Source organism: Notolabrus celidotus, chromosome 13 (genome assembly GCF_009762535.1).
Source record: "Notolabrus celidotus isolate fNotCel1 chromosome 13, fNotCel1.pri, whole genome shotgun sequence".
Lineage (NCBI taxonomy): Eukaryota > Metazoa > Chordata > Actinopteri > Labriformes > Labridae > Notolabrus > Notolabrus celidotus.
The window spans coordinates 10,664,396-10,691,259 of record NC_048284.1 but is presented as its reverse complement, the minus strand read 5'-3'; the positions used below and the strand labels follow the sequence as shown (position 1 = coordinate 10,691,259).

At 40.0% G+C, this 26,864-nt stretch overlaps 1 protein-coding gene across 3 annotated transcripts; it reads right to left on the bottom strand.

The window, feature by feature from the left end:
- Nucleotides 1–1,357: 1,357 nt before the first annotated feature.
- On the bottom strand, nt 1,358–16,771 carry tfap2b (transcription factor AP-2 beta). Of its 3 annotated transcripts, none has more exons than XM_034698819.1 (7): nt 16,724–16,771; nt 13,859–14,314; nt 12,368–12,422; nt 11,114–11,333; nt 10,619–10,737; nt 9,197–9,338; nt 1,358–3,304 (listed from the first exon to the last, which is right to left on the bottom strand). In XM_034698819.1, the coding sequence occupies exons 1-7, from the start codon at nt 16,769–16,771 to the stop codon at nt 3,013–3,015; spliced, it is 1,332 nt and encodes a 443-aa protein (XP_034554710.1). In that variant the 3' UTR covers nt 1,358–3,012. The 3 variants fall into 3 exon arrangements, with proteins under 3 accessions (XP_034554710.1, XP_034554712.1, XP_034554711.1); XM_034698821.1 differs by lacking the exon at nt 16,724–16,771 and adding an exon at nt 14,578–14,744 and having other exon boundaries at nt 11,114–11,357; XM_034698820.1 differs by lacking the exon at nt 16,724–16,771 and adding an exon at nt 14,578–14,744.
- Between the last annotated feature and the right edge of the window lie 10,093 nt (nt 16,772–26,864).

The window sequence follows — 26,864 nt, the reverse complement described above, 5'->3', positions numbered from 1 at the left end:
CTTGGAAAAACTGACTGAAAACAGGGATATACCTGAATCACACTCATGGATTATAACTGTGTAGGGAATGTTCCCAGATAGCAATTTTTTGTTCTAATAACATTCTGTTAATGTAACTGAGCATTTTAGTTTCAGTGGGAAGTTATCTTTGTTTTCACAGAATGTTCTCTAGTTACATTCTCTAGAAACCTTCATAAAATGTTAAGTGACAGCAGTGCTCGAATATTATGCCTTAATGTTCTTCAAACATTCTCAGCGGGAAGTTTTCTTTATGTTCACAATTTGTTCTCAGATAACGTTCTCTAAAAACATGCAATAATCTGTGACCCAAAGAACGTTTTAAAAACATCCTTTGAATGTTAAAGATAAAACATTCCATCTTTGTGCTAATGAAATATCACCAGAATATTCTTAAATAAAACATCAGAAACGTCCTGAAAACATTTTTATATGTTGCTTTGAGAATCTTGCTTCTTTGTTATTAAGTAACATTATGGGAACATTTTATAGAAAACATTGAATAATCTTTGACCTAAAGAATATTATAAAATCATGATCTGAATGATATAAACAAAATGTTCTTCTTTCATTAATAGTTAACAAAAAAGGAACATTATTTAAATTGATGAACATCCTTAAGATGTTCTTTGATATTACACTCAAAACCTTGTCTTGAAACTTAATCAGAACTTATAGTGAATGTTAGCCAATGTGGTGAGAACATTCCCTGCTAGCTGGGTTTCCACTTATTTAATACTCACTTCATCAAGCTGAAGATGGCAGCTTTTTCATTCACAGTACATTCAAAAGCAAGAACTTTGTATTTTTGTATCATAATTTCATATAACGGCAACATGTTGAGGGGCTAAGTTATATAGGAAAAAAGTGAACTAATGGTTGGCAGTTGCATTTGTTTAAAACATCGGAATCAATAACTCCTTTTTCTTTCTGTATTGATTCTTGTGTTCGAAGTGATCATAAATGTGCTACCCACTGCAACAAATAACTAACATTATTAGTGTGAACAAACATTTCTCTTGAATCTGTTACTTGCCCAGCTTTTGATTCTGTTTTATAACATTTAAAATCACAATAAATAACAGGACTAGTGTTTGGATGAATTTGATTCAAATTTCAGTGATTCTAAAAGTAGCATTTTCTATCAACCCTCCATATTTCAAGCATTTCGCTCCCAGGTGTTCATTAATATTCAATGAAATAAGTCTAGTTAAATACCCTCGGATAATAAATACAATATTTTACATTTCCAATTGATTGAACTGAAAGTGACTCTGACCTCTGACCCTAACAGCATGACTCTTTCCCCGCAGGAGAAAAGGCGCAGGCTGCACACCTCTCATAATAAAACACATGGTTTATTATCAATGTGATAGAAATGAAATCACTGGACAATTAGAAGCATGTCTACCCATCATCATCATCATCATCATCTTCATCATCAACATGACAACAGCTCTATAAGAACAGAAAAACACTGGATGAGTCCTGCCCTCCCCCCACCCACTGGTCGAATCACAGATAAATAGGCCTACTCCTCCAAAAGTAGCTGCTGCACCTATTTACACAACCATCCATTTAAATTAATATAAATAAATATTTACACACATAAATTAACACCCTCCAGCTTCCTTTTTGTGATAACTCACCAGACAAACCTGTTTTACTGATATAACACTCATCACCCAAAAGTCAAACCCACAATGCTTTTCTGTGTGAGGACCGTTGACTGTATTACAAGATGGACGACACCTCTCTAACGCTGCAGTACAAAAGTGGAGCCAAAATATTCCCAGGTGGGCACGGGCATCTTGCGGCAGCTTCGTTATTTTGGAGCCAGAGTCTCTGTTGTAGATGATGGAGCCACAGTATTGACGTCCCGCCTCCTCATTCACAAAAAAACACACACTTGACTTACAAACAAACAAGCAAACTGGCAAAGTCTACTGCAGAAAAGCTTCCTGTTAGTCCAGACATTGACTCTTAGAGACTGTGAATGACTGGTGACATCGTTTAGAGCCAGGGTTTGGACTGAAGCCTTGTGGTGTTGCAGTATTGACATCTCTGCCTTTCCCGCCACCAAAAACACACATTTAGCACGCCCACAAACCAGCAGAGTTCCCTCAGGACAGAAGTCCAGGCAGAACATTTTGTGAAACTTGGGGTAGTGGACTGTGGATGGCTGGTGATGGCATTTGGAGCCAGAATCTATTCAGCGGAGGCTAGCATTTACTTATTGACACACAGGCAAAGACCCCTCAGATCAACAAAGTTTCAGATACCCAGAGTTGTGGTAAGTTTGGCTTTTTTAGTATATTTCTTCTTGCTGTTCCTCCTCTACTCTGATAACCCATTACAAAACACTTAGGGGGACCGTATTTGTCAACAGACCTGTCAATCATGATGTCACATACCTTCTTTATCATTAACAGAAACCAAACTCCTCAGATAAAAACAAACACTTGGACATAAATCTGCATGATCATCACTACCTCGACTGACAGAGACCACGTTTGAGATGAAATCATCAACATGTATTTTGATTTTAAAGTTTGACCCATGTCAACTCCTCCTCCAAACGCCTCCTCCAAACTCTTAACATGGAGGAGGCAGGCCTTAAGACCTAGACTGCAGCCAGATGTTTTGACTTCACTTTTGGGTAAATGTTACGTCATCCATCTTTTTTTATACAGTCCCGTGAGGAGAAACACAAGCACACAGTCACACAGGCACTCTCAGACACAATGTCATTTGCTGGCCGCTCACAGAGTCTCACTTTCACAGGATGCAGGCAGGGGGGAGCGAAATTGATGTAACACAGTAACCATGTCCTCAGGGGAATGAAAAGAACGTAACACAGATGAAAAATCCCTCTGTGCTCTCTGACACTGGCCCACGGGTGTCTTCCTCCTCCTCTTCCTCCTCGGCCCTGTGTGTGGCAGGTCAGTGGCAGTGGTGTAAAGCTAGAAGTAACGCCTCTTCATCCCCCCTGCTTCATTTCCTCTGCTTCTCCTCTTTGTCGCCGGCCTTGCCGCTGTTGTCTCCGTGCCTGTTGTTGGGCGGGTTGTTGAGAAACATCTTGTCGAGTCCTTTGAGAGCCTCGTTGAGGTAGTTCTGGAGGGTGGTGAGCGCGGCGCAGAGGGCAGGTGAGCCGAAACCGTGTGTGATGAAGGAGAAGTGGGACAGGCAGCTCTGGATGCCGGGCTCCAGGATGGGGCTGGGCCGGGAGTTGCCCAGGGGAGTCCGGTCCTGGGCCAGCAGGTCTGTGAACTCCTTACACAGCTGTCTGCAGGGGAGGAGACACAACAATGGTATCAAGAAGAGCTCAGCCTTATAGCTCATGTTTTCCCTGCTTTAACACAGCTGAGAGTGAACACATGGTGGCAATACTTTGGTGCTTTGCACAAGAATCAATCTCAAACAAACTCTTCCAAATTAAAACAAATTTAAAAGGATTTCATTGGAGTTTTTTGTAACTGACCAACACAAAATAGTCCCTAACTTTGAGCAGGAGGGTAAAGTTTAAGTGGTATTGAAACTGTTAGAAAAACAAGAAACTTTCATCCACTGACAAAATTAAGTGGAACCAATTACCTACAGGTCCAAACCTTGCTTTCATTTGAGATCTGTTTTCTGGACTGCTCTTGTTAGTAAAACTATCAAATTTCAAAGGATGTGTGAAATGTAGGAAAGTCCAAGAGGGTGTAAAACATTTACGATGCACTGTGAATACCTTGGTTATTTAATCCCTTTAAATGTTATAAGTAGAAGAGGATGATTCAGAAGTTTGACACCAAGATATCCAGACTGTCTGAAAACGTATAATCCAGTCCCTTTGCAGAACACGCTGATGCAACAAACTCATACGTTCTGGGTGATGTAAAGTCAGAAGAACATCTCTGCTACTGAGATGCAGTCAAGCTGAATCAAAAGTGGACACTGTATGTATCCCTTCTGGCTGAAAACCTCATCAACTGCATCCAAATCAGGCTTTATGAAATCTTAATCCAATAAATTTGTGGTAAAATTATGTCAAAGGCCCAGCAGTCAGATTATTTTGAAGCATAAGAGGCATGTTCTTCCACTGGTACTAAAAATTAAACACATCCTTGTCTGGGATCCAGATGAGTCTACAGCTCATGTTTGATTTACTCTGACAGGTGTATCTTATCTCTCTCCTGTTCAGGCAGATTCACATCTGCTCACATTCAGGGCAATCACAAGCGTTTATCTGCTACAGGTCGGGGGTTAAGTGCAGTTTAAGTATTATTGTAGATAAAGAGATGGCTGCTGCTGATGTTGATCATTCTAGATTGGTCACTTCAGTATTTCATGGACTGGGTATTTGTTCAAATAATGTACAATTTTTAAATATGACTGTGACAAAAAATCTGTGCACTATATGAACTGTGTGTTGGAGCTAGCTACCTGTAGGCTATCAGCTGGCTGCTTTATCACACGTTTTGGTGCTCTGTTTGTAAAGATCAGACTCATATTTTCATCATCAGTTTATATTACCATCGGGAAACATTGAAAAATTGACAGAGATGTTATTGCTGTTGAGAAATAGTTTAAAGATCTGTACAAAGCTAAATACTACTAATATTAAACTAATATTTACTTTTAACTGCATTTCAGTCTGTCTCTTACAAGCGGCAAACTCCGGTCTCAAATTATGAAGCCTATGCGGAAGTGTTATAAACTGCAATTCATCGAGAATCCACTTGAGGCTGACTGCAGAAACACCGGAAACCACATAGACACCCATTCAAAAAAGACAATCTTTGCAGCATTAATAAACATTTTTACAGCCTGGTACAAAAAACGGCTTGGCTCTACGTAGCTAACTTCTCTATCGGCACACACTGTACGGGGGGGTGATTTATTTTCTAACGCAACGGTTCAGAGGATATTAAGATTACAAGTTTTTGCCCAAATAAGGACATGACTGACTTGACTCCCCGACAGGACCACATAGCTGTTGGCTAGGAGGCTCAAACTCCGCCTCTTTATGTCACACTATGCCTGGTTGAGTTCCACATTTCCATTTTGGCTGCCACCGTCGATTGGCTTCAAAACAGTGCTCAGGAACAGATGGGTGACGTTGCAGATACTACCTCCATATTTTATACAGTCTAAGGTCTCTTACTTTCGTGATTTCCTGTGGTAAAACAACTTAACAATATGCGTTAATATCTGTGTCAGTAATAGTGCAATATTTGAAGTAATTAAGTTTGCTTCATCGCCTACAATTTGCCTTTCCCTAAAACCAAATAACGCTTATTTCATCACCTAATGCAGCCCTATTCAATGAGTGGCCCGAAAGCAACCCTCGAGTGATTGTGACTTGGGTCCGTCACGAAAAACATCTTTTACTAACACTGACAAAATGTAAGCACAGATTTATCCAGAGTAGTATTCTTGTTCAGGTGGTGATATGAATAAAAAAGCAACCAAGACTGATAAAACTCTTTCCCATGGTCCTGCAGCATGACTTCACACACCTGCTCAGTGTGAGGGGAAACTAAAGTAGAGTGCTTTATGCATCATTGTTGTGCAAACCTTAGCAAGTTTTAAGATGTTAAATACTGATTTTGTGGTAAAGACTTTGATTTCCAGGCCATACTTTTATTCACTTGTTTCAGTGGTGGGAAATCTTGATGCAAATAAATGTGCTTCTCTGTAACAGCCTGCATGAGATCATCTATCCCAGGGCAAAACATAAAACCCTGAGAATTTTCTACCATACGCCTTGCAGGGATTTTTTTTTTAACATATCCAAAGGCCTTTTTTTACAGTGATGGTGGAATACTTTCTTTCACAATTTAAATCTATTTTTTTTCCTTGTGTTTCCCAGAATGCATCTGGGATACAAAAAGGGAAAAGTTGCATGAAGTTGATGCAATCATTGGCTACAGTATGTCTCTACCTGAGTGCCAGCTCTGAGAGAGCAGGAGTTTTCAATTTGAAAGTGTATAATCCCCCCTAAAAATGCCCTCTGGCTGGAGTACATTCTGGTACGCTGAAGCTGCTGTCTGTGAATAAGTTTTAAGAGTCTTTGGTTCGTCTTTTTGCTGAAGTTTCTTTAGAAATGAAGCCTTTTATTCAATTCTGAAGGCCTGCTTCTTAAAACCACTCTACTCTTAATGCTTTAGATAAACTAATCTTCCCTTCCTGATTTTCAGACTCCTCTGAGCATGCACCAAACATTAAAAAATACTTCATATTACATCATATCGCCAGTTTTTATGGTCCTGATCATGAGTGTACTCAAAGACACATCAAATGTCAGAGCACTATTTGAACATGGTGCTAAAATCCTAGCCCTTTATGCCTTTACGAATTGAAGTATGGCTAATGTCAGAGCATGAAAATGGTTTGGTGTGTGGCCTCACATTGTACATTTTTAATTATGTGTAATTAAAAGCACATAGATCTTCACTGTAGCCTTAAAATGAAAAACGCACAGAGAGGAGAAAATCCTGTCTTCACCTTGCTGTCCTTGTTCAATTTCAACAAATCATCTTCTGGTTTTAGGCCCACATTTTATATTCAAGAGACCTCTCTCTGTCTCTTTCCTTCTTTCCCCCCTCTCTCAGATTTGCACACCCCCTGCACACACACACACACACACTCACACACACCCTGTCGGAGGCCTAAGGGCAGAGCTGCAGCAAATGAGTGACAGGCTGTGCGGGCCGAGCCCAGCTGGGGTTAGGGGAGTAGAGAGGAGAAGCCGCGTCCCGGGGCTACACTCGCGGCCCTCGCTGTTGTTTTCTGACGACTTGAAACACTTCACTGCTAAATAATGAATTTCTAACAGGCAGCACCGACACGCAGTATTGGAACAGGTTTGAATCTGAGCATCAAACATCCACCACCAAACACACCGTACATACTGAGTACATCGGGGTGCAAACACACACACACACACCGACACACCGACACACACAGATAGGCAGATGGTTTATGCAGTGCAGGCCAGCAGAAAGCACTATTTATGCAAGCTAAAAATACAAGCCTCCTGGAGGGGTTGTTGGGAGATGGTGTTTCGGCTTAGTGCAACCTTTTTGCCCAGAAAATTCAAATTGGGGTAAACAGCGGACACAGAACAAGACTAATTAATTAATTGATGGATGTTTTTCTTTTTTCTGAAGGTGATGAGCCAAAAAGTTTAGATTAAATCTGGTGTTTAATCAACATTTTTAAGTCTACACACCATCTGCCAGCCTGTACATTTCTTTGTTGCCAGAGCCAATTTGTCTGGAACATCATCATTCAGGACAATAAATGGAAAAACTTAAGTTGACAGACTGCTTTTCTCTGTCACAAGTAAAAAAATTGTAAATTGTCTTTTTTTGGTATTAAATCTAATTTTTAAACCCATGTCACAGTTGCTCCCTTGTATTTCCTTAAGAAATATGCATTTTGTTGCTGCAAAAGCTCATCAGATCACCCCTGAGTCAACTACAATAATTTTGTTTCACATAATCATAATTCAGGAGAGGTATCAGACATATAAGACTGCTGATTATTCAAGGAATAATTTTTTACCAGGCAAAAAAAAGGGCAAAAATCTCCCGTAATGCTTCCATTTTTAAACCCACATTACTTCCTCTACAGGCTTCCTTAAAGAAATCTCCATTTCTCGCTGGCTGAAGCTAATCAGACGATCCTTGATTCAATTCCACAGTTAAAGGCCCATAAAATGGATTAATAAAAGTTACTTTACGAGGAGTAAAATGTAAAATGGATCGCTTTTAAGACCAGAAGCAGAGGTCAAACATACAGTAGCTACCTCATAGCTCATGTTTTATAATGTCTGTGAGCTGTGTGAGGCACGTGAGGTTCATTCACACACAAGCTAAAGGTTGTTCTGTGCAATGAACCGCCTGTGAAGATGTTAAGTTGTGCAGTTGCATACAAAGTAATGATATTTCATTGCATGCATCTTATAGCTTCTCCTGAGGTATGAAAATAAAATCACAATCATGAGTTGAAATGAATGCCCTGCTACTTTTGTCCAGTAAAAAGATCCTCGACTGGGATTTTTTTTTTACCCAATTCAAATTAATTCAACCGCCTAATTTCTTTGTATGACAATTTTCCTATCAACCCTTTCATCACAGGTCAGATCCATATTGAGTTTGATGCCTTTCATTAAAGAAATCTCACTCTCTTTTATAAATGTCAATGCATGTTCACTACGTATTCTGAGAGTGATATAGAGAGGTGGATATGGGAGGTTTGAACCCTCAGGGAGAGGCCCTGAGAGGGGCTGTGGAGGCTCCAGGAAAATGAGAGAGAGAGTGTAATTTCACGATAATTTCCTCCTTCAGAAATGTACTCACATACAGAAGATGATTGCCTTTTCTGACCTGTGTGTGTAACCGTTTTGTATTTTCAAATCACAAGCAACAAAAAACATGCAAACCTGGAATTTTAAAGCTGTCAAATGGGGACATTTAGACCTATACTTTCTGGATCTTTTGAGACATTTAAAAGGAGAATACCTTCTGTTTGGGGACTTTTTTTGTAGAGTTGTATTTTTCTTTCTTCTTTTCTGCTCATTTTTTATTCACCTTTTCTCTGTCAGACCATATGTCACATGTGCAATACTTGATTTCCAGCGCAATACCTTATAACCATGGGCAATATTGTGATTTATCCACACTCTTATTATTATATTCATGTACTACATTTGCACTCTGGCTTAGGCTAATTTAACTTATCTCATGCCTTTAAAATACTTCTACACCTTTCTTTGTACAGATAGTATTTTGATTTAGGACTTTTGGATTTGTGTTTAGGTTTATATATTTATTGTCCATACTGTCTTGTTGTTAAGAACCAGTGTTCCATTCCCCACATCAAATTCCTTGTGTGTGAGCTCACTTGGCAATAAAGCTTTGAATCTTGGATCTTGAATATTATACATTTACCTGGCTCCTGATAGTGAAACTTCTTGTTTTTCATGAAGCTCTGCTCTATTTGAACGTGCCTAAATACTTCACTCATCATATCAGTGATTCAACAACAGTTAGTTTTATGGTATGATCTCATTCCACCTGTCTCCTCCTCGATATTAAACTGAAGACGTGTATTATATTTCCTCTCTGACAGACCTTGTAAAGACAATGAACGAACAGGATCTAATCAAACGCTTCATCACACTCACTTTGTCGCCAGAAGCATGTTTTTCCGCGTGTGCAGCTCGTTGGGGTCCGTGTGCTGCCGGTTGAGGTACTCGCTCACGGCTTTGGTGGGGAACTCCGTCTCACAGATGTAACCGAAATCCCGGGCCAGGTGCACCGCTTCACCTTGGGGGAGGAAAAGAAGCGGTGTCAAGGTAATGTACATAGATATTACGGATGGAAAAAAACTTACAGGGAGTGTTAAAAATGACTCAGCAACGGACGTTAAGCGAATTTCAGCCCACTCTTTTCTACCTGCCCAAGCTTTAAAACCCCTCCTTAGTACGCAGGCCTTCTTCTTGCATGTTTATTTTAAATTAAAAAATCCATGTCAAGTTAACATTTAAAAGCTTTTTATGAGATATTATCAACCCACTCACTAATATCCCTCCGCTATCACCTTTTATGTCAAAGCAAAAACGTAGGCCCTATTTATTAATTTATTTAGCTTACTTGTGCAGATCTCAGATAAGTACATTACTCACGTAGGTAGTGCACATTAATCCCAATTCATTTTTGACATCGTTTTAAATTGTAAGTTTGCTAAATGCTCATTTTTCTTCCTGTTCAACTGACAACTCACAAGAAACTAGTCCCAAAAGTCATAAATAAGTCTATAAATAGCCGGCTTTGCTAGCTTGATGGAGGCAAAGCGTTAATAAATTGCACAATTAGCCCAAATTTAAGAGTGAAGGTATAATAATAAAGCTGGATTATTTTTTATTAAAGCTGCAAATCAGCAAAATGTCCACTGTATAGTGTTAATATTGACGTTATGTTCAATGATCTGTTGTCATATAATAAATTGATCTATTTCATTCCGCCTAAGTGAAAACAGCTTTGAGAAAAACGCACAATGGAAATAAAAATCTTTAAAAAGTCTGATAGTGACTTTAAACTGACCTTCAGAGCAGATTAGAAAAGCCAAATTTGATTTAATTATTTGAACTACAGGCCAACATTTTTTTTTTTTAAAGGGAGTATATTCTTCAAAACCCTTTATTAGGCCTACACTTTAATGGCCCCTTAGTTCAAATGAGCAGATAGAAGCAGATTGAAATGTTATACTGGGCTACAAGTAAGAGAAGCAACCTTACAAAATCAAATCAAATGCAATGTCATATCCATCCAACCTTAAGTGGTGTCTCATGGCTACAGTCCATGCTTGAACATGTTAAGTAGGCATAGTGGAGCTTCTTTATGAATACAAGCACATTATATGTCTGAAGTCAGTAAGGTCATGACCTTTGAAGTCATCTCTTGGCATTACTTTTGGTGATGCCACATGTATGTCAATTAAGTGTCACAGGAAGATACAAATAACATGTGATACTCCTTTGGCAGAGTATAAAAATTGGACATCTGCAGTTTCTGTATTTCTGGAGGTAAACTATGAATGCAGTCACCTTCTACTAGAGATGTTAATAATGTGACATTGGCAGCCTTGCGTCTTCCAGCAGGTAAATTCAGTCCAATCTTCTCCAGCTTTTCTCGCAGACACTTCCCTCCATTTTTGGACTTTGCTCTGCAGAAAGAAAAGACATTGTTACATAGGCTATGACACATTTTTGTTCTAAAAGTAAAATTGATTATGAAATGCTTTCATAATATTCCAAACCCCCCTCTACATAGCCTTATTTTTAGCCTAATAAATGACCAATATTCGCTCCAGAGTTTGGAAACTTTATTAACCAAAAGTCATCAGCCTGTGCTCCAATTTGTCTCTAGAGGTTTACTCAATGTTAAGTAGAATCTGAGCTTTAAATGGCACAGATACTGAGACTTTAAAGCTTCGGCTTTAATTAATACATTCCCTGCATATTTAACGAGCCACAGGCTTTCTTGTTAACACATCCACAGTTCTTCCTGAGCGTCAACATGTTCTGAGGCTGCAGTCGTACCTTCTCAACACGCCCCCCAACAGGGAGGCGTTGAGGCACTCGGGTGGGGACAGTCTCCTCTGCACCTCTCCTACGGTCACTTTGTACTTGGAGGTGGAGCTGAGTAGGGACAGGCGGCCCGGTACCGAGCAGAACACCTCGTTTATGTTCACGGTCACTCCACCGATCAGGCCGTCCTTCCCCAGCATCAGAGCGCCCATGTTCTTGTGGGGCATGGGGACTGAAAGAGGCAGAATGAGTGGTCCTTTAAAACACAAGTGTGAAAAACGGGATATCATTATTTTTTTGTTTCAAAACGACGTTTTTCCCTCCACTCTGTCAAACTTTGTAAGTGTGTTGAGACCTCGCGCGCTCAGAGGGCGGCCATGGCCTAATGAAGCCCCCACGCGCCGGGCATTTGCTGTTATTTAATGTCGCGCGACATTCTCATTACAATATTATCGATTGTTGATTGGCTCGCGCTCTTAAATCGCATTAACCACCTCCCTGTCTTTTCTCCACGGCCGGTTTAACTCCCACCAGCCAGCACTGGATGCTCCTTCATCCTGCGTGTTAATGCTCGCACTAATGGCGTTTAAAAAAAAAAAGAAGAAGAAGGAGCCAGCCAGCCTCGTGCATGCATGCGTAGGGGCCAGTGTGAGGGGTTTTTTGATGGCTCCACGGGGGATAATACCGCAGATTAGCTCTAAACGAGCTCACGAGATCTCCGTGAGCGGTGCCATTTATTACATCAGCGGCTTAAATGCCCCGCGGGGAGCTCAGTCACTCAACATCCCGTAACTAAATCACCGCACATCATCAGAGCGGCAGCGTGGCAGCCTGTCAGCGACACACTGCCTGCCAGTCAATACCCCGGGATCGTTAACCCGCCTTTCAACTTCACGACCTGACGCCCCAAAAAACACAATTAGCAGCCAAAGACGTGGAGATATATGACTCTGGATCCTGTTTAAGCGCAATACATGCACGGATATACCCTTTTACAAGCAAATTACTGCAGTTCTACATAGGCCTACAAGAAATAATCTAAATTAATAGAATTAAGAATTAAATATCTAAAAAAAAGCAGGGTTTAAAAAATCATAGGAAGGTTTCTCAACCAGAACTTACAATATCAAAAGATATTCCTGAATAAAATGTTTCCCACGCAATATCAGATTTTTTTAAATATTAATTATTTTTAAATCTTATTTTTGCATTTGCAGGACTGATTAAATGAAATTGTTGGAAATGTGTAAATTAGTATGTTCCTACCTTTCTTAATGACTGATTGATCCAGGATGTTTGTTCCATTTGTGTCATCAATTGTCTGTCAAAACACAATAAATAGACAACATTCATAGTTTGCTTTAAGAAGATCCACACTGTAAAATAAAAGCCCTTTTTATTTTAATTCAACAAACTCAAACAAACGAGACAAAGAAATACTCCAGGATTTATTCCCTGTTTGTTTCCACAGAGCAAACAAATCTGGCTTATAATCACTCCCCTCTTTTTGTCGTAATAACGTGGCTCAGTGAGAAAAATCTGCTCTCACAATTTCACAGCTACATTCATCAGTCTCATTCATCATCCTGCGAGATCAACTCCCCGCTAAACAGATTTGATTTCACCATAATTGCTGCACAAGAAAAACAAAGACTATGTTCAAACAAATTTCTGTGGGGTTAATACATGCATGACACAAATACGAAGAGCTAGAAATGAGAATCTACTGTGGAGGTTAAATGGCAAACAATTCGTGATGGAGGAGCCCTGAGGGGGGACGAGGAGGAGATGAAATCCTACACAGCTGAATGTCTTTTTTTTTTCTCCCAGTCTGTGCTATAGCTTGCTTTGTATGTTTTGCACCTTGGCAGCAACAATGCTCACCAAAAGAAATCTACATTTTGTTATGTTTTTAAATTATTTGAATTTCACATGAGTATGAATAAAAAAGCAGAAATATAGAGCACCAACTTCATAAAAGAACATATTAAATGTGACAGGTTTTATAAAAAAACCAAGATAAAAGATCCAGAAATATTAAACATTTAATTTATTTAATTTGCAATGCATCATTATGTCAGCATGGGATTTCATTTTGAAATAAAAAAAGAAACATTTGAGCAGCATTATGCTTTTTTGATCACTTATTTTCCATATATCAGCATCTTCTCATCAAATAAGTTGTTTCAGGTCCCTGCAGACAGTGAGTGTAGCTGTGGGCCATTTGTGTTCAGGCTACAGCTGCAGATAGTCCAGCCCTAAGAGAGCTGCTCTAAGTTCACTGACCTTTACTCTGAAGGACCGGAAACATGCCGAGACAATGAAGAGGACAACTGTCAGCAATTACCAATTCGTTTCTTTGAATACAGTTTTATTTATTTATCTAATTTTATTGGGGGAAAATATGTGAAGGAAGCATATTTGGGTTGTTTTGTCAAGCAAATTAGTTAATATTTCTGTTACTTCAGCAAAATACAGTGGCCTCACTGTAAATGGGATTAGTTAAAATTATTTTTTAATGCATTTATTAAATATCAGGTAGTGAGAAAAATACTGTAATACAGTTTCAGTAGAAACCCTTTTTGTCATTCAGATCCCGGGTGTCTATGACGCTTTCCTATAAAATCCCAACACACAACAAAAATAAATAAAAATGGAATCGGTAAAAACTTCAAAAACTCTAAACAAACAATAAATTCTCAGTTGTTAAATATATAACTTCAGTGTTCCGCTCATCAGCTGTGAGCTATGACTCACCTGAACGTCCTCCATGCCGTGCAGCCCGTGCAGCAGTCCGTCCCCCATCCCGTGGTCCAGTCCCGGGTGAGCCGAGTGCAGCAGCACATCAGGCCGCCTCACGCTCCCGTAGTCCCGCCGAGGGTCCAGCCCGGATAGCTGCGGCAGCGAGGCCCGGGGCTGAGCCAGCAGACCGGAGCCCTCCATCCGATCTCCCGTCACATCCTGCCTCTGCCGAGCCCCCCACGCGCCCTGCTGGCTCTGGTGCAGGGAGTTCAGGGAGTAGGGGTCGCTTACATGGGAATACGGGTCCTGGCTCTGGTAGTGAGCGAGCGGCTGGTACGGTGGAGGGAAGTACGGAGGCTGGAAATCCGAGGAGGGCGCGTGAGACAGCGGCGGGGCGCTGGAGTAGGGTCCCGCATGCGAGCCCAGCTGGGACAGGCGCGAGCTATGGCTCGAGACACCGTCATGCCGGTCCTTGGAGGAGAAGGAAAAGAAGAAGTTTAAAGCAGCTCGTTGCTTAATTGGAAACTGAAGAAGTTCAACGAAATTAAACAAACTGGAGGCCTGAGTCGAGACGCGTTTGTAAGAGAATTTTGCCCCTGGTGATGTAACCGGCACTTAATTTCCTGAATAAAATTAAAGCCTGGAGGAAAAATGTTACACTTGTATTCAAAATGTCTCAAAACTTTCTCCCAACACTTCTGAATCAGGCTAAACTGTGAGGGAGGAAAACTCACCGCGGTAGAGTATGAATGAACCAACATCTGTAAACCGTCTGCTGCAGTCACGAGCGGGCAGGATGAAACAGCAGGATAGTAAATACCGTGTTAACCCGGGAAAACCAAACTCATTCCAAGTTAAAAGCAGCTTGTTTGTATCTTTAGGCTCGGGCCGGTCTGAAGCTCCATACAGAACCTTCCTCCCCCCGGAGCTGCCGCATCTATGACTGTGAGCACCGAGCGCCCGCCTCTACCCCCGGTCCTCGGTGTAATTGTTATTCATGACTGAGACTTACAGGAATATTAATGTGCGCGAGGCAGGGGGACTGGGCGACACATGGAGCGTGAAGCCTCTCGCGCAACCGTGAGTGACGTTTAAATTCCGTGGAGAGCCGAAACGAGGCGCGAGCAGCAGGAGATATAGAAAGAGGAGTCTCTCACTTTGCAGGAGAAAGCGAAACAGGGTGACAAGACCCGTGAGGAATTCCCTCCATCACAAAAAATACACACTTTGGGGTCTTTTTTATGAGCGGAATCTGACACAGGAAAAGTACACTTTGTTGCCTTTGGAGACACCTTAGCGTGAAGAGACTTTGGCGTCATAAAAACCAATATAAGTGAAGTTCGTCTGTAAGAATACCACAGGGAAATACTTGAAGAGTTCTGGGTCAACAATGACACTTCAAACCCAGGGTGGAGAGATATTTTCCAAGCAGACACATGCAGTGTTGTGCTGCTAAGGAGAATGTAAAAAAAAAGGGTTCCCACACAATAAATGGACAAAAAATAATAATAAATCCACATTTTTATCTGCAGACATTTTGCACCTGCTTCAGCCAGCCAAAACGGAACTCTTCCAAAATAAAACTCTTAAGTATTTCATTAAAATACTTGAAGAGTTCTGGGTCAACAGTGACACTTCAAACCCAGAGTGAAGAGGTATTTTCCGAGTAGACACAAGCAGTAATACAATGTTAAAAAAAAGGGTTCCCACACAATAAAATTGACAAAAAACATAAATCCACATTTTTATACATCTGCAGATATTTTACACCAGCTTTAGCCAGCCAAAACAGCACTCTTCCAAAATAAAAGGTGTCTCATGTTGTGTCCCAGCTGTCTTTTATTAGCCTGCTAAAACACACACACACACACACTCGCATGCACACACTCGAGAGACACAACAAGGCGCACGCGGGGCTCGTGTGAACGGTGTCACGACTCAAAAGAAGCGATTAAACTTGATATTGTAGCACTCCTTTGCCCTCTTGCTTGACTTCTTTAACTACATCATACAGCCTCCCCTCCCTCGCGCCGTGGGAGAAAAGCCATGTGCGGCACGAGACAAGGGGTTTCCCACCGGGCTGAGCCGAGGGGCCTCGCGCGCTGCCCTTTTCTCTCTTCGTGGGCTTTGTGCTCGAGCCCATTCAGCGCGAGCCGGAGCAGGACTTCGCCCCTGCGCGCGCGGCGGTATTCCTTCGCTTCCCTCCGCTCGTTTTTTAAAATTATTGTTCTGGGATGAAAGCCAAATGATTTACATCCTTCTTACACATGTCGACCTCTTCTGACCCAGCGATTCTCTGACTTATTTTACTTTAAAACTAATCTAAAATCTAAAACCAGATATTGATTTGTCATTTTACAATTTTTAAAACATGTTTTTTCATCATCATTGATTTTTTTTTTTTTTTGGTAAACTTGTCTGCACGTATTTTTTACAGTTGAAATGTATTCAAACTCTGCGTTTTTTTTTTGCAATCCTGACACGAATTTGCAAAAATAAAAGCACACTTGTATTGCACAATAAAAAAGTATTCCAATTTCTAAAAATAAAATAAAAAAGGCTACCTATTCTGTCTCCAATTACAAATACGTGTTACAATTTTACCCTGTATCCCAGAAAGTAAATATACCTGCACCAAAGGACATAAATGATGGCAAAATAGAAGCAAATTTAAAATTGAGCCAAAAATAATTCTGTCTGAACGAAACAATCACGTGCTGAAATTTTCTCCAATTCATACAATCACCTTATCCAAAGATAACAGGCCTTAAAGCCTCCTGCACAAACAGCTCCAGAAGGGCGAATTATTTCTAAGTTGAACAACACGTTTGTAAAGGCTATCCGTTTTGCAACACAGACACAGATGGATGGTAACGTTACCTCATAAATATCTTCATACTTGACATTCTCAACTAGTTTCCACAGCATGGTCGCTTCTCCGGTGTCGGTAAACCGAATGCAGCCAAGTGAGGAAGAGACGTCTCATCTCTCTCTCTCTCTCTCTCTCTCTCTCTCTCTCTCTCTCTCTCTCTCTCTCTCTCTCTCTCCCTCCCTCCCTCCCTCTCTCATTCTCTGTTTCTCACTCTGTTTCTCTCTCCGCCCTCTAAAGAGAGAGCCAGGCAGGCTTTGTGAATGGATGGGGAAACCCTGCAAAGACTCCACTCTAAGAGGAGTCAGACTACTGGAGCAGCAGGCATGCCTCCATGTAAGAGCAGGGAACAGGAGGAAGAAGCAAATAAAAAAAACAAAGAAGAGAATGCATATTTTATTTATCGTGCATTTCTGTAGTTTTCAAAATAGAGACACAGCTGGTTAGGCAGGCATAGACTGGACACAGTCGGAGAAGTTTGGAGAGCACTTATGTCAAACATGGGTCAGTTTTCTTACAATACATGAATTTACTGGAGTTAAATTAAGCAGATTACACGGGCCTTGGAGTTTAACCACAGAGGTATGAATAATAGTAATAATGATATAAAATACTTTGAGTTGTTCACTTTCAGGTTAAAGTCTTTGTCATATCTAGTATCTTCATAGTGTCAGACATTAAATGCCTGTCTTTATGAAGGCTGGCAGATTGTAAACATGAAACAACAGTGGATATAAGACCAGGGTTTTATTGAATGTTTGGTATTTATATTCATACCATTAAATGTTGTCCATGAACCAAAGCAGTACTGTAAGGTAACGATCAATAACAAGCTTCCACGACTGCTTGAATCCTCCTTGTGGGGATATATTTGTCCAACCAGGGACGACTTGTGACCTCTGTGGACCTCTGCTGATTTTACAATTTTTGGGCATTGGGAAGCAAAGTCAGTTGGACCTGTGTCTTTATATGTTCGTTCTGCTTGTATTCATTGTTTGGAACACTGTTTTTTTTTTTTGACTTAACTTTTTCTGTGATGGTTTGATAGCAAAAAAGATTTTTTGTAAATTGTCCAACATCTACACCAAGTCATTGGAGACCTTGCACATGCATGACGTACAACATTACATCACAGGACTCACTTGTAAGATTTGAGAAGTACAGAAATCCCTCTGTATACTGCTTAAAACGGGTAATATGTATTTAGCATTAAGAAAGCATGAATGAAACCTGCCTGCAGATAAAATATGTTTTCAAATTTACAGAGAGCAAGATAGCCTGTAACTGGGAGCTTGATATTTACGTTTTTGGTTGATCTGCTGTCATAAATAACATTGGACCTGTATTAGGAACACTGTCACTACAAACACAATTGGACGACAATTATCCAACAATACACCTCCATATCTTATTCAATTATACTAATTATTATTAGTGATACAATAGTTGTATCACATGAGTCAGGAAGACGATATGTTGCTGTTTTAATATTTGTCCCAGCCCAATTCATGACATCACTCTCTTAGGTCAGTGCATGATGCACATACAGATCACTCAAAAAACAACTTCCACTACATGCCAGTGATCCTGAACTTAGATATGGGGGTACAGGATTGAAACACATCAGGTTTGTCGTCATGTTGTCACTGTCAGTTCTCTAAAATTCAAGATCATACATTGTGGAATTTTAAATCAGATATTGTATTTATATGGTAATGAGCGCTTTGACAGGGACTCTTTCGACACATGAATGCATATTGCTTGAATCATCCGTTGATATAGTGCATAGGATTTTAAATTTGGTCAAACTGTTAACCGCTACCTGTTGCTTGTGGTACTTTAAAGCTCCTGTCAGGAGTTTTTACCTGGTTACGAAACAGACTGAAATTAATAGAGGGTCTATATAAGTTACAAAAGCACAAGTGACAAGACTGATTATTTCTGTATGCATACTTTACATGCATAAAACTCCTGCCACAAGGTCGGTGTCAGCCTAGAAGATTTACAGCATGCTAAAAATCCTTTTTCCTTTTACATGGCAAATAATCCCAAAAAGTGATACATTTGAATGTTTAAAAACAAGCAGGATGAGATTTCAAAAAAGAAACAAAAGATATTGCTTACATGTATAGGGCAAGTCAAAAAGATGAGACACATCGCTGTGTCCACAGGGGGTGCCAAAATGAGCAGAACCCAAAAGACCCTCACAAGACCTTCAAGTACATTTGTAAGCTCATACATGTGTGCTTATTTTTGGTTATATTTATCACTTTCTTCTTTATTGACTCACATAAATGCTTCTTCCAACACTGCATTAAACACATGGTATAACAAGAGGAGGCAGACACTGAAAATTGATCACTTATCTCATTGATTCAGGCTTTTTATATTCTTCAGATCTACTGAGTGTTAACATCAGTCTTTCATTTTTAATTCAGGGATTTGGCACATTAGTCACTCTGTGATTGGGTTTTTTTTCTGTCAACATCCAGTTAGTTGTTTTTTTTAGTAAGGTCTAACTGAAACCAAATGAAACATAAATAATGGCTATTACAGCTGTCATACCACATGGTGCCCAACTCGGTTGAGGCATGATGGCTGTCTAACATGAGTCTGGTTCTGCTCGAGGTTCCTGCCTGTTGAAAGGAAGTTTTTCCTTGCCACTGTAACTAGCTAAATACTGCGAGGTGCAATGCTCATGATGGATTAAGGTGGGGTAAGACTGAGTCTTACCCTGTCTTGAAGTTGGGTCTCTGTTCATAATTTGACATAGAGTGGTCTAGACCTCCTATGTTTGTAAAAGCGTCTTGAGATAACGTTTGTTGTGATTTGGCGCTATACAAATAAAGATTGATTGATTGATGGTGTACTGGCTGTTACAAAGACAGGATGCATTCGATTTGCTGCAGCCTCACAGTGTCGAGGTCTTTCTTTTGAAATAATGCAATTTAACGGCACATGTGTAGCATTAAATTAAAATACACAAACACAACTACACAAAAATGTATAATATTATTAGATATTACAATAATAGAAATATTATTCCTATGCATTCCCTTCTATTCACCCTCATTTATTTCCTGCAAGAATTGACCCAAGTGTGGGTAAACTGCTCCCCCTAGTGTCAAAACAGTAAGCGTGCATCCAGCAATACAACTGTCTGTGAGACAACGTTGATGTAATCTCTTTTTCATTGTTTAATGAGATTTTGTAACTATAAGACAGATTTATTATTTTATTTATTTAATGCAACAGTAAAGTAAATGAAAGAAACCAGGAAGTATTTTAATCTGAACACCAGGAAGTTATGTGCCCTCAAACCTCAGAAAAGTGTATTATTTGCAATAAAGCATGTGTATGTGTGGAATCTGACATTTTGACCAAAAAGTTTCAGTCAAGAGTTGATTTTTGATGTTTTAGCTGCCATTGAACACACAAACAGAAGCTACTTTAAGCAGTTGCACTCTCTTGGCTCGTATTCATTTACAGGTCCCAATATATGTTCTCGTGTGCATGTGTGTGTCCGTGTGTGTCCGTGTGTGTCCGTGTGTGTGTGTGTGTGTGTGTGTGTGTGTGTGTGTGTGTGTGTTTCTTTGACATGGCTGCCACATTTAAGCTCCTTTTGATGTGTGATACAAAAAAAATCCGCTGAGGATATCAGGCATGAATGTTTAAAAATCACGTCTGTGGGACTGACCTGCTGCCAAACATTCACCCATGCTCTCTTTCTATCTCTTTTCTTACACATATTACACACACACACACACACGCACACGCACACGCACACACACACACACACACACACACACACACACACACACACACACACACACACACACACACACACACACATACACATACACATACACACACACACACACACAGCGGGACATATGACTGTCAGCAATGACAGATGTCCTGACAGTCTGGAGGTCTGGAGGCATGTTTGTGGTTGTAGTCCTGCAGGGCTTTGACACACGATGTATCAGCATACATAACACGCTTACAACACACACCACACACATGTCACAGTAATGCTGCTCGATCTGCTCCCTGCTATTTGTTTGCTACCATCACTGCAGAGAAGCCACATTCATCTTCACCTTCACTTGGGGTGATATGTTTGATTCCACCTGTCCTGGTGATTTAGGTTGCACCAGTTTCCCGTCTGTTTATTTCTCTGCCTTTTTGTTCATTCGGTGTCACATGTGAGAAGAAACCCAAGCTGTGTGCTGTGGCACCTTGATTCAGATTTATGCAGAGTAGTGTCATTGTAAGGCTGAAAAACAGTGGAATAACCCTTTAATCATTCTTTAAGCCAGTCATGTAGACTAAGAGCAGGGTGAGATGACCCTCACACACACTCACTCACTAGCTTGTGTACATCGTTGGCATCAGTCCTGTTATTTCCCCTCTTTGCAAAGAGCACAGATTTGGATTCTGGACTAACTAGTCACCTAAAAAGCTTGGAGAAGAAGACCCTTAATGCATTACTTTATTATCTAATAACTTTGATTTCATCAGAATTGGATGCTATCGGCTACATTGTAGAGATTTACACATTTTGTTGTAAATACAAAGATCTGGATTTAATCACTTGAGTCTTTTGAGCTATTACACTGCAAAAGGCCAAATCTTATCAAGAGTATGTGTCTACTATTCAGAATATCTCTTCACACTTAATATACATCATACTGAATGCACAATTCCAGAAATAAATGTTATTTTACAAACCAAAAGTGAGTACCAACAATTGGAATGAGTAAAATAAGCATTACCCCATGCTTCAAGTAACATTTTGCTGCATTGGCAGATATTTTTACTCATTAAGTGACATCTACAGCTCCCGTTGTCTCAGCACAGCCAGGGACATCCTAAAGGACACTACTTACCCCGGTTTCCACCTCTTTGACCTGTTGCCCTCTGGCAGACGCTACAGGTCTATATGGTCCAGAACCAACAGACTAAGGAACAGCTTCTTCCCCAAAGCTGTCACCATACTCAACTCAAACCTGCACTGACATAACCCGGACTGATGACACTTTCCCCCGTACAATAACTACCTCCACTATCTGTGCAACATTCGTTATTCATTTATTTATTAATTCAACCACCTTGCACTGATATCTTGTCTTGCCCTTTTTGTCTTGTCTTTGTTTTCTTTGTGCAACAACATCTACCTCTTGTGTTGTTATATTATATTGTGTGTGCACTTTAAAGGAGCTGCTCTCCCAAATCTAATTTGTACTATGTACAATGACAATAAAGGCTTTCAATTCAATTTCAATTACAGTCAATTGAGACTTTGTTTTTAGCTTCTAATATCTTGAAATATAATTATTTCAGGTCTTGTCAGACCAATGGGGCTAATATTAAATGTAACGAGGTGTTTTGACTTCTAAAAAGAAGAATACACTTTGTAAGATTTGACATTTTGGATGTAGTTTGATGCTTTGGACAAGAATAATAATCTATTAATTATGCATTTATCAAAACACCTAACTTTGCCATTTATTTTAATACTCCTACTTGGAATCCTTTTCTATATTTCATGTTACAATTTTGTGTGCACTAAACTCACTCTCTTAGCTAAAGCTGCAGTTCACCTGCTGACCACTAGGTCGCACTGGAGCACCACAGAAAAGAGAGGAGGGTGGAGAAAAGAGGGCAACAACATGGAGACCTGATTGTCAGTATTAAACTGTTTAAAGCCTGTTATTGTAAATAACAGGTCATGAAAATATTTGACCAAAGTCATTTTGATTGTTTTTGAAATACACATAAGACTTCCTCTTTTGACTCGTCACTGCAAGGAAAAATACCAGGAATGATGGCTGTATACCATTTAGCTCTTTGAAATAAAATAGACCAATATCACAACCAACTCCTGCTCTTCTTTTTCTTCCATGTGTTTTTGAATTTCCTGTTTCAATAGGCCCAAAGAAAAAACTTACATTCACATGTTCACCACACCACACAAAGCAAGAATATTCCCTCCAGTGTAAAAAACAGATATTAAATCTGTCTTATTTTTTGCAGGCCACCAGTGGCCACCTTCATAATGTGTGTTTTCTTTAATATGGCCTAAAACAACTACCACACCTTAGTAGTGATACCTGAATTCATTAAGGGAGGATAGCATGACAAAATATTAGCTCAAAGAATAAAGTTGTGATCAAATTACTGTGTCATCCACTCTCAATTTAGCTTCATCTTTAGATACACCATTAATGCCCATACAGTGTCCTCTCAGGAGCCAACAAATGGCAGCAGCAGAGGTTAATCAACACTATTTGAAAAACCAGGGCGTTCCTGTCTACCTGAAGGCTCTAACAGGTTTTGGGGAATTACACAAGCCCGTCTGTGTGAGTGCGTCAGTCGACAGAGACTGACGGGGACAGTCAAGGACAGCAGACGAGGAGAAAAGGCCTCCAATGTACTTGGGACTGAGCGGGGATCAGGACAGAGGAGAAGAGGTTTTAGCGGAGTATCATCATCGGGAGGAGGAAGAGGAGGAGGAGGGGGAGGGTTAAAGCTTCAGAGGAGACAGACTGGAGAGAGACGGGGCTTAGAAGTTGTCAGAGTTTGGTATTCGTGACTGTGGGGCTCAGTCAGCGGGAGTTATGGTCCCTCAGAGACCTCACACTGTTTAACTCGCTTCTATAGAGATGGCAGGATTCATTGCATGCATTTCTGGGTTGAAGATGTGTGTTTTCAGTGTGCTCTGGTTGTTAAACCTCAATTTAATGTATAAATATTCACTCTGCATAGGAATGAGTCATGGGTATATGTAGATTAAATCACAAATAGACGATATTGCATACTGAAGGATGGTGAAATTGGAAAATGTGGTGATAAGAGGGCCTCATTGTGTTCCAATCAATACCCTTTGTGAATAATGCATCATCCGTCCCATCACATTATGCATTGCTGATGTCAAACTTGTGATTCATTCTTGCACGATTGTCAATTTACAGAAACCCTGGCACAGGCAATGAATCGATTTCATTTTCCAGCTCACTTTTTTCATCAGGACGCTTCTTATTATTCCAATTCAGGGTCAGCAGGGACACATATCCACCGATTACATGTTTATCACACAAATAACAAGAAGAATCTTTCTGTGAGCTGTGGGTTTGTGTGTGTGAATGTGTGTGTGGGTGTATATACAGTATGTATGTTCAGGCTTATTTCTTGCTGCTCATATCCTCCAGTGGGATGCAGCAGCAACCATCAAAGAGCAATTTATGAAGCTGTTGTGCTTTATGTGCATCACTCTGTTACATCTACACAAACAGTGTAGCATGAACACATTCATGCAGCCTGATTGTGTATCAGACTGCTAATTCTGCATGTGTGTGGAATCAATAAAGAGACTAAAATGTGATTAAAACATGTAATTTGAAAAACACAAAGAAACATGGTGGCCTACATCTATACAGCTTTGTAGCCCTGCAAACGCAAGAAATACAAATGTTATTCGCTGTCTTGAACTCAACATTTTGATCTCCTTCATGTACGGAAAAAGTTGCGTTTCAGTCATATTAGATTTCCTGTCCTAAAAGACGTCCTGTGATATGAAATAGGATGTATGTGATAGTTTGGCAGCGTGGCTTCATAATATATTAGGTCAGGTGCAAAAGTTGTCAAATATCAAAGTGATTAGTTGTTTTTCATGATATAACACTTGGCAGTACTTGGGAAAAAAGCTGGAAACCCCATGCTGGAGTTTGTGTTTTGATTTTAAGAGAGGATTTTGGATCAAGATGTTCTAATGAGTAAAAGCCTGAAGCAATGAAAACGCTCTTCTCCTGCTTCCTTTGACAAAACCTGAGTATGATGAATAAATACCAAGCAGTGGAATGAATAGTGTATCATTGAGATATGTTCTTATACCATTTCCCCTTGATATTGTCTCTTAGATTTAAGTAACAGCCTGAGATTAAAAACAAATTATTTTAACTGAATGATTCTTTACAACATACAATGTAAAGATGTGATTGTATTACTATGTGCTCTGGCTCAGTACATCGAAGGAATCCTTACCTTCATATACACCCAGCATCTTAAAACAAGCTAAACTAATGTACGCAGTAATTTGGAAACCTCTGCCAGCTGAGAGTGTCAGGATGACCCTATTTTTTATCTCTTGTTTCAGTGTTGAACTTCTTCGTTTTGTGTTTGCACTGCTTTATTTTATCTCTCACCAGGCTAGCTGTGCCTATCTCTCTGCTAGTACTGTGCTGTTGCTGTTAGCTAAACGTACGTTACTTAGCAGCAGCTCCATCTCCTGTGCCCACTGGAGAGAGTCAGTAAAAGTCTTCATTTAAACTGCTTTATCTTGTGTTTGTAATGGTTTTCATTTTATTTCAGCACACAAAAAGTAATGGCCTGAATGTGACGGTGAATGAATGCTACAAACATTTGCTAACACTCTCTGCTAGCACTGCATTGTTGTTGTAAGCTAACATTAGCTGCAGCTTGGCATACTGTTGTTGCTGAGGTGTCAGAAAGAACCATATTAACTATTTATTTTGTGTTTTGAATGGTTTTTCTATACCTTTATTTCAACACAGAAAAAATACAACCAATGGTCACACATGCATGCTGAAGTACGTACTGTTAGATGTTACTGTATCAAATATTAGCAGCAGCTCAGCAGCATGGGTCTGCTAAAGTTTGGAAGAAATAATAATAATAATAGTTCATTTTATTTAAAAGTGCCTTTCTCAACACTCAAGGTGACTTTAAAAGAAAAAAAACAGATTTTTTCCTTCTGCCTTTTCAAAACTTTCCTTGAAATACATTGAACTTATTTTGGGGTTGGTAATTGTTTCAATTACCTTTTAATTATAACACAAAAAAATAATTACCAAGTAAGTTTTGGTTAAAAATGACTGTCAACTTAGCTGGCTTTATGTTTTTACACTCTCAGCTCGCTCTGCAGTGCTGTTGCAAGCTAAGCTAGCACTGGTGGCAGCCATAGACTGTATAAAATATGGAGGTAGTATCCGTGACGTCACCCATCTGTTCCTGAGTGCTGCTTTGAAGTCATTCGATGGCGGCAGCCATATTGGAAATGCGGAGCCTAACCTGGCATAGTGTGACGTAAAGGGGCAGAGTTTGAGCCTCCTAGCCAACAGCTATGTGTTCCTGTCCAGGAGTCAAGCCTGTCATGTCCTTATTTGGACAAAAACTCGTAATCTTTATATCTTCTGATCCATCGCGTTAGAAAAAAATTCACCCCCCATACAGTGTGTACCGATAGAGAAATTAGCTATGTAGAGCCAAGCCGTTTTTTGAACCAGGCTGTAAACATGTTTATTAATGCTGCAAAGATCATCTTTTTTGAATTGGTGTGTATGTGGTTTCCGGTGTTTCTGCAGCCAGCCTAAAGCGGATTCTTGATGAACTGCAGTTTATAACACTTCCGCATGGGCTTCATAGTTTGAGACCGGAGGTTGCGGCTTGGTGGCAGATCAGTGTCCTGTATCTGCTAAGTAGTGTCATAGGAACCACAAATTTATTCTTTTAAACATGGAACTGCTTCATTTTTTGCATTAATTTAAATTTTCTTAACTTTCGACACGCAAAATTTAAGACCTCAACTTTTATAACAGTGAAACGTGGTTGCTAGCATTTTGTAAGCTTTGACTTGCGTATCACTCTGCTAGCGATGCCCTGTTGTGTTGAGTGCTGTCTTCACTTAATGATGAACCTGGAACAGCTCTTTTGGCTTTTAAACAAAGGATGCTAGTGGCAGACACAAAATAGTGTAGGCTACTGTATTTGAGAAGAAGAAATAAGTACATTTTGGTGGGACCAGTTTGGAAAAGGGCATTTATGTACTTTTCTCTCTCTCTCTTTTGTTTTTGTTTATAAAGGCATGTACAAGCCAACACTCCCCACCACATTGTGGTTGTTTCCGAGGCATTTTCCTATTCGGTAATTAAAGCAACCACAGACCATAACAAGCACAACATGACCATTGGTTAATCTCTGGATTAAGTGTCGGATTGATCAATTTGAATTATGACGTGTAAGAAAAGGGCGCACCATCATTTTATTCATAGATGTTTCTTCTTCACGCTGCATGTTCTGACCCAGAGTCCAGAACTCTGAAGTAATAATTCATAGCAGTGTAAAAGAGGA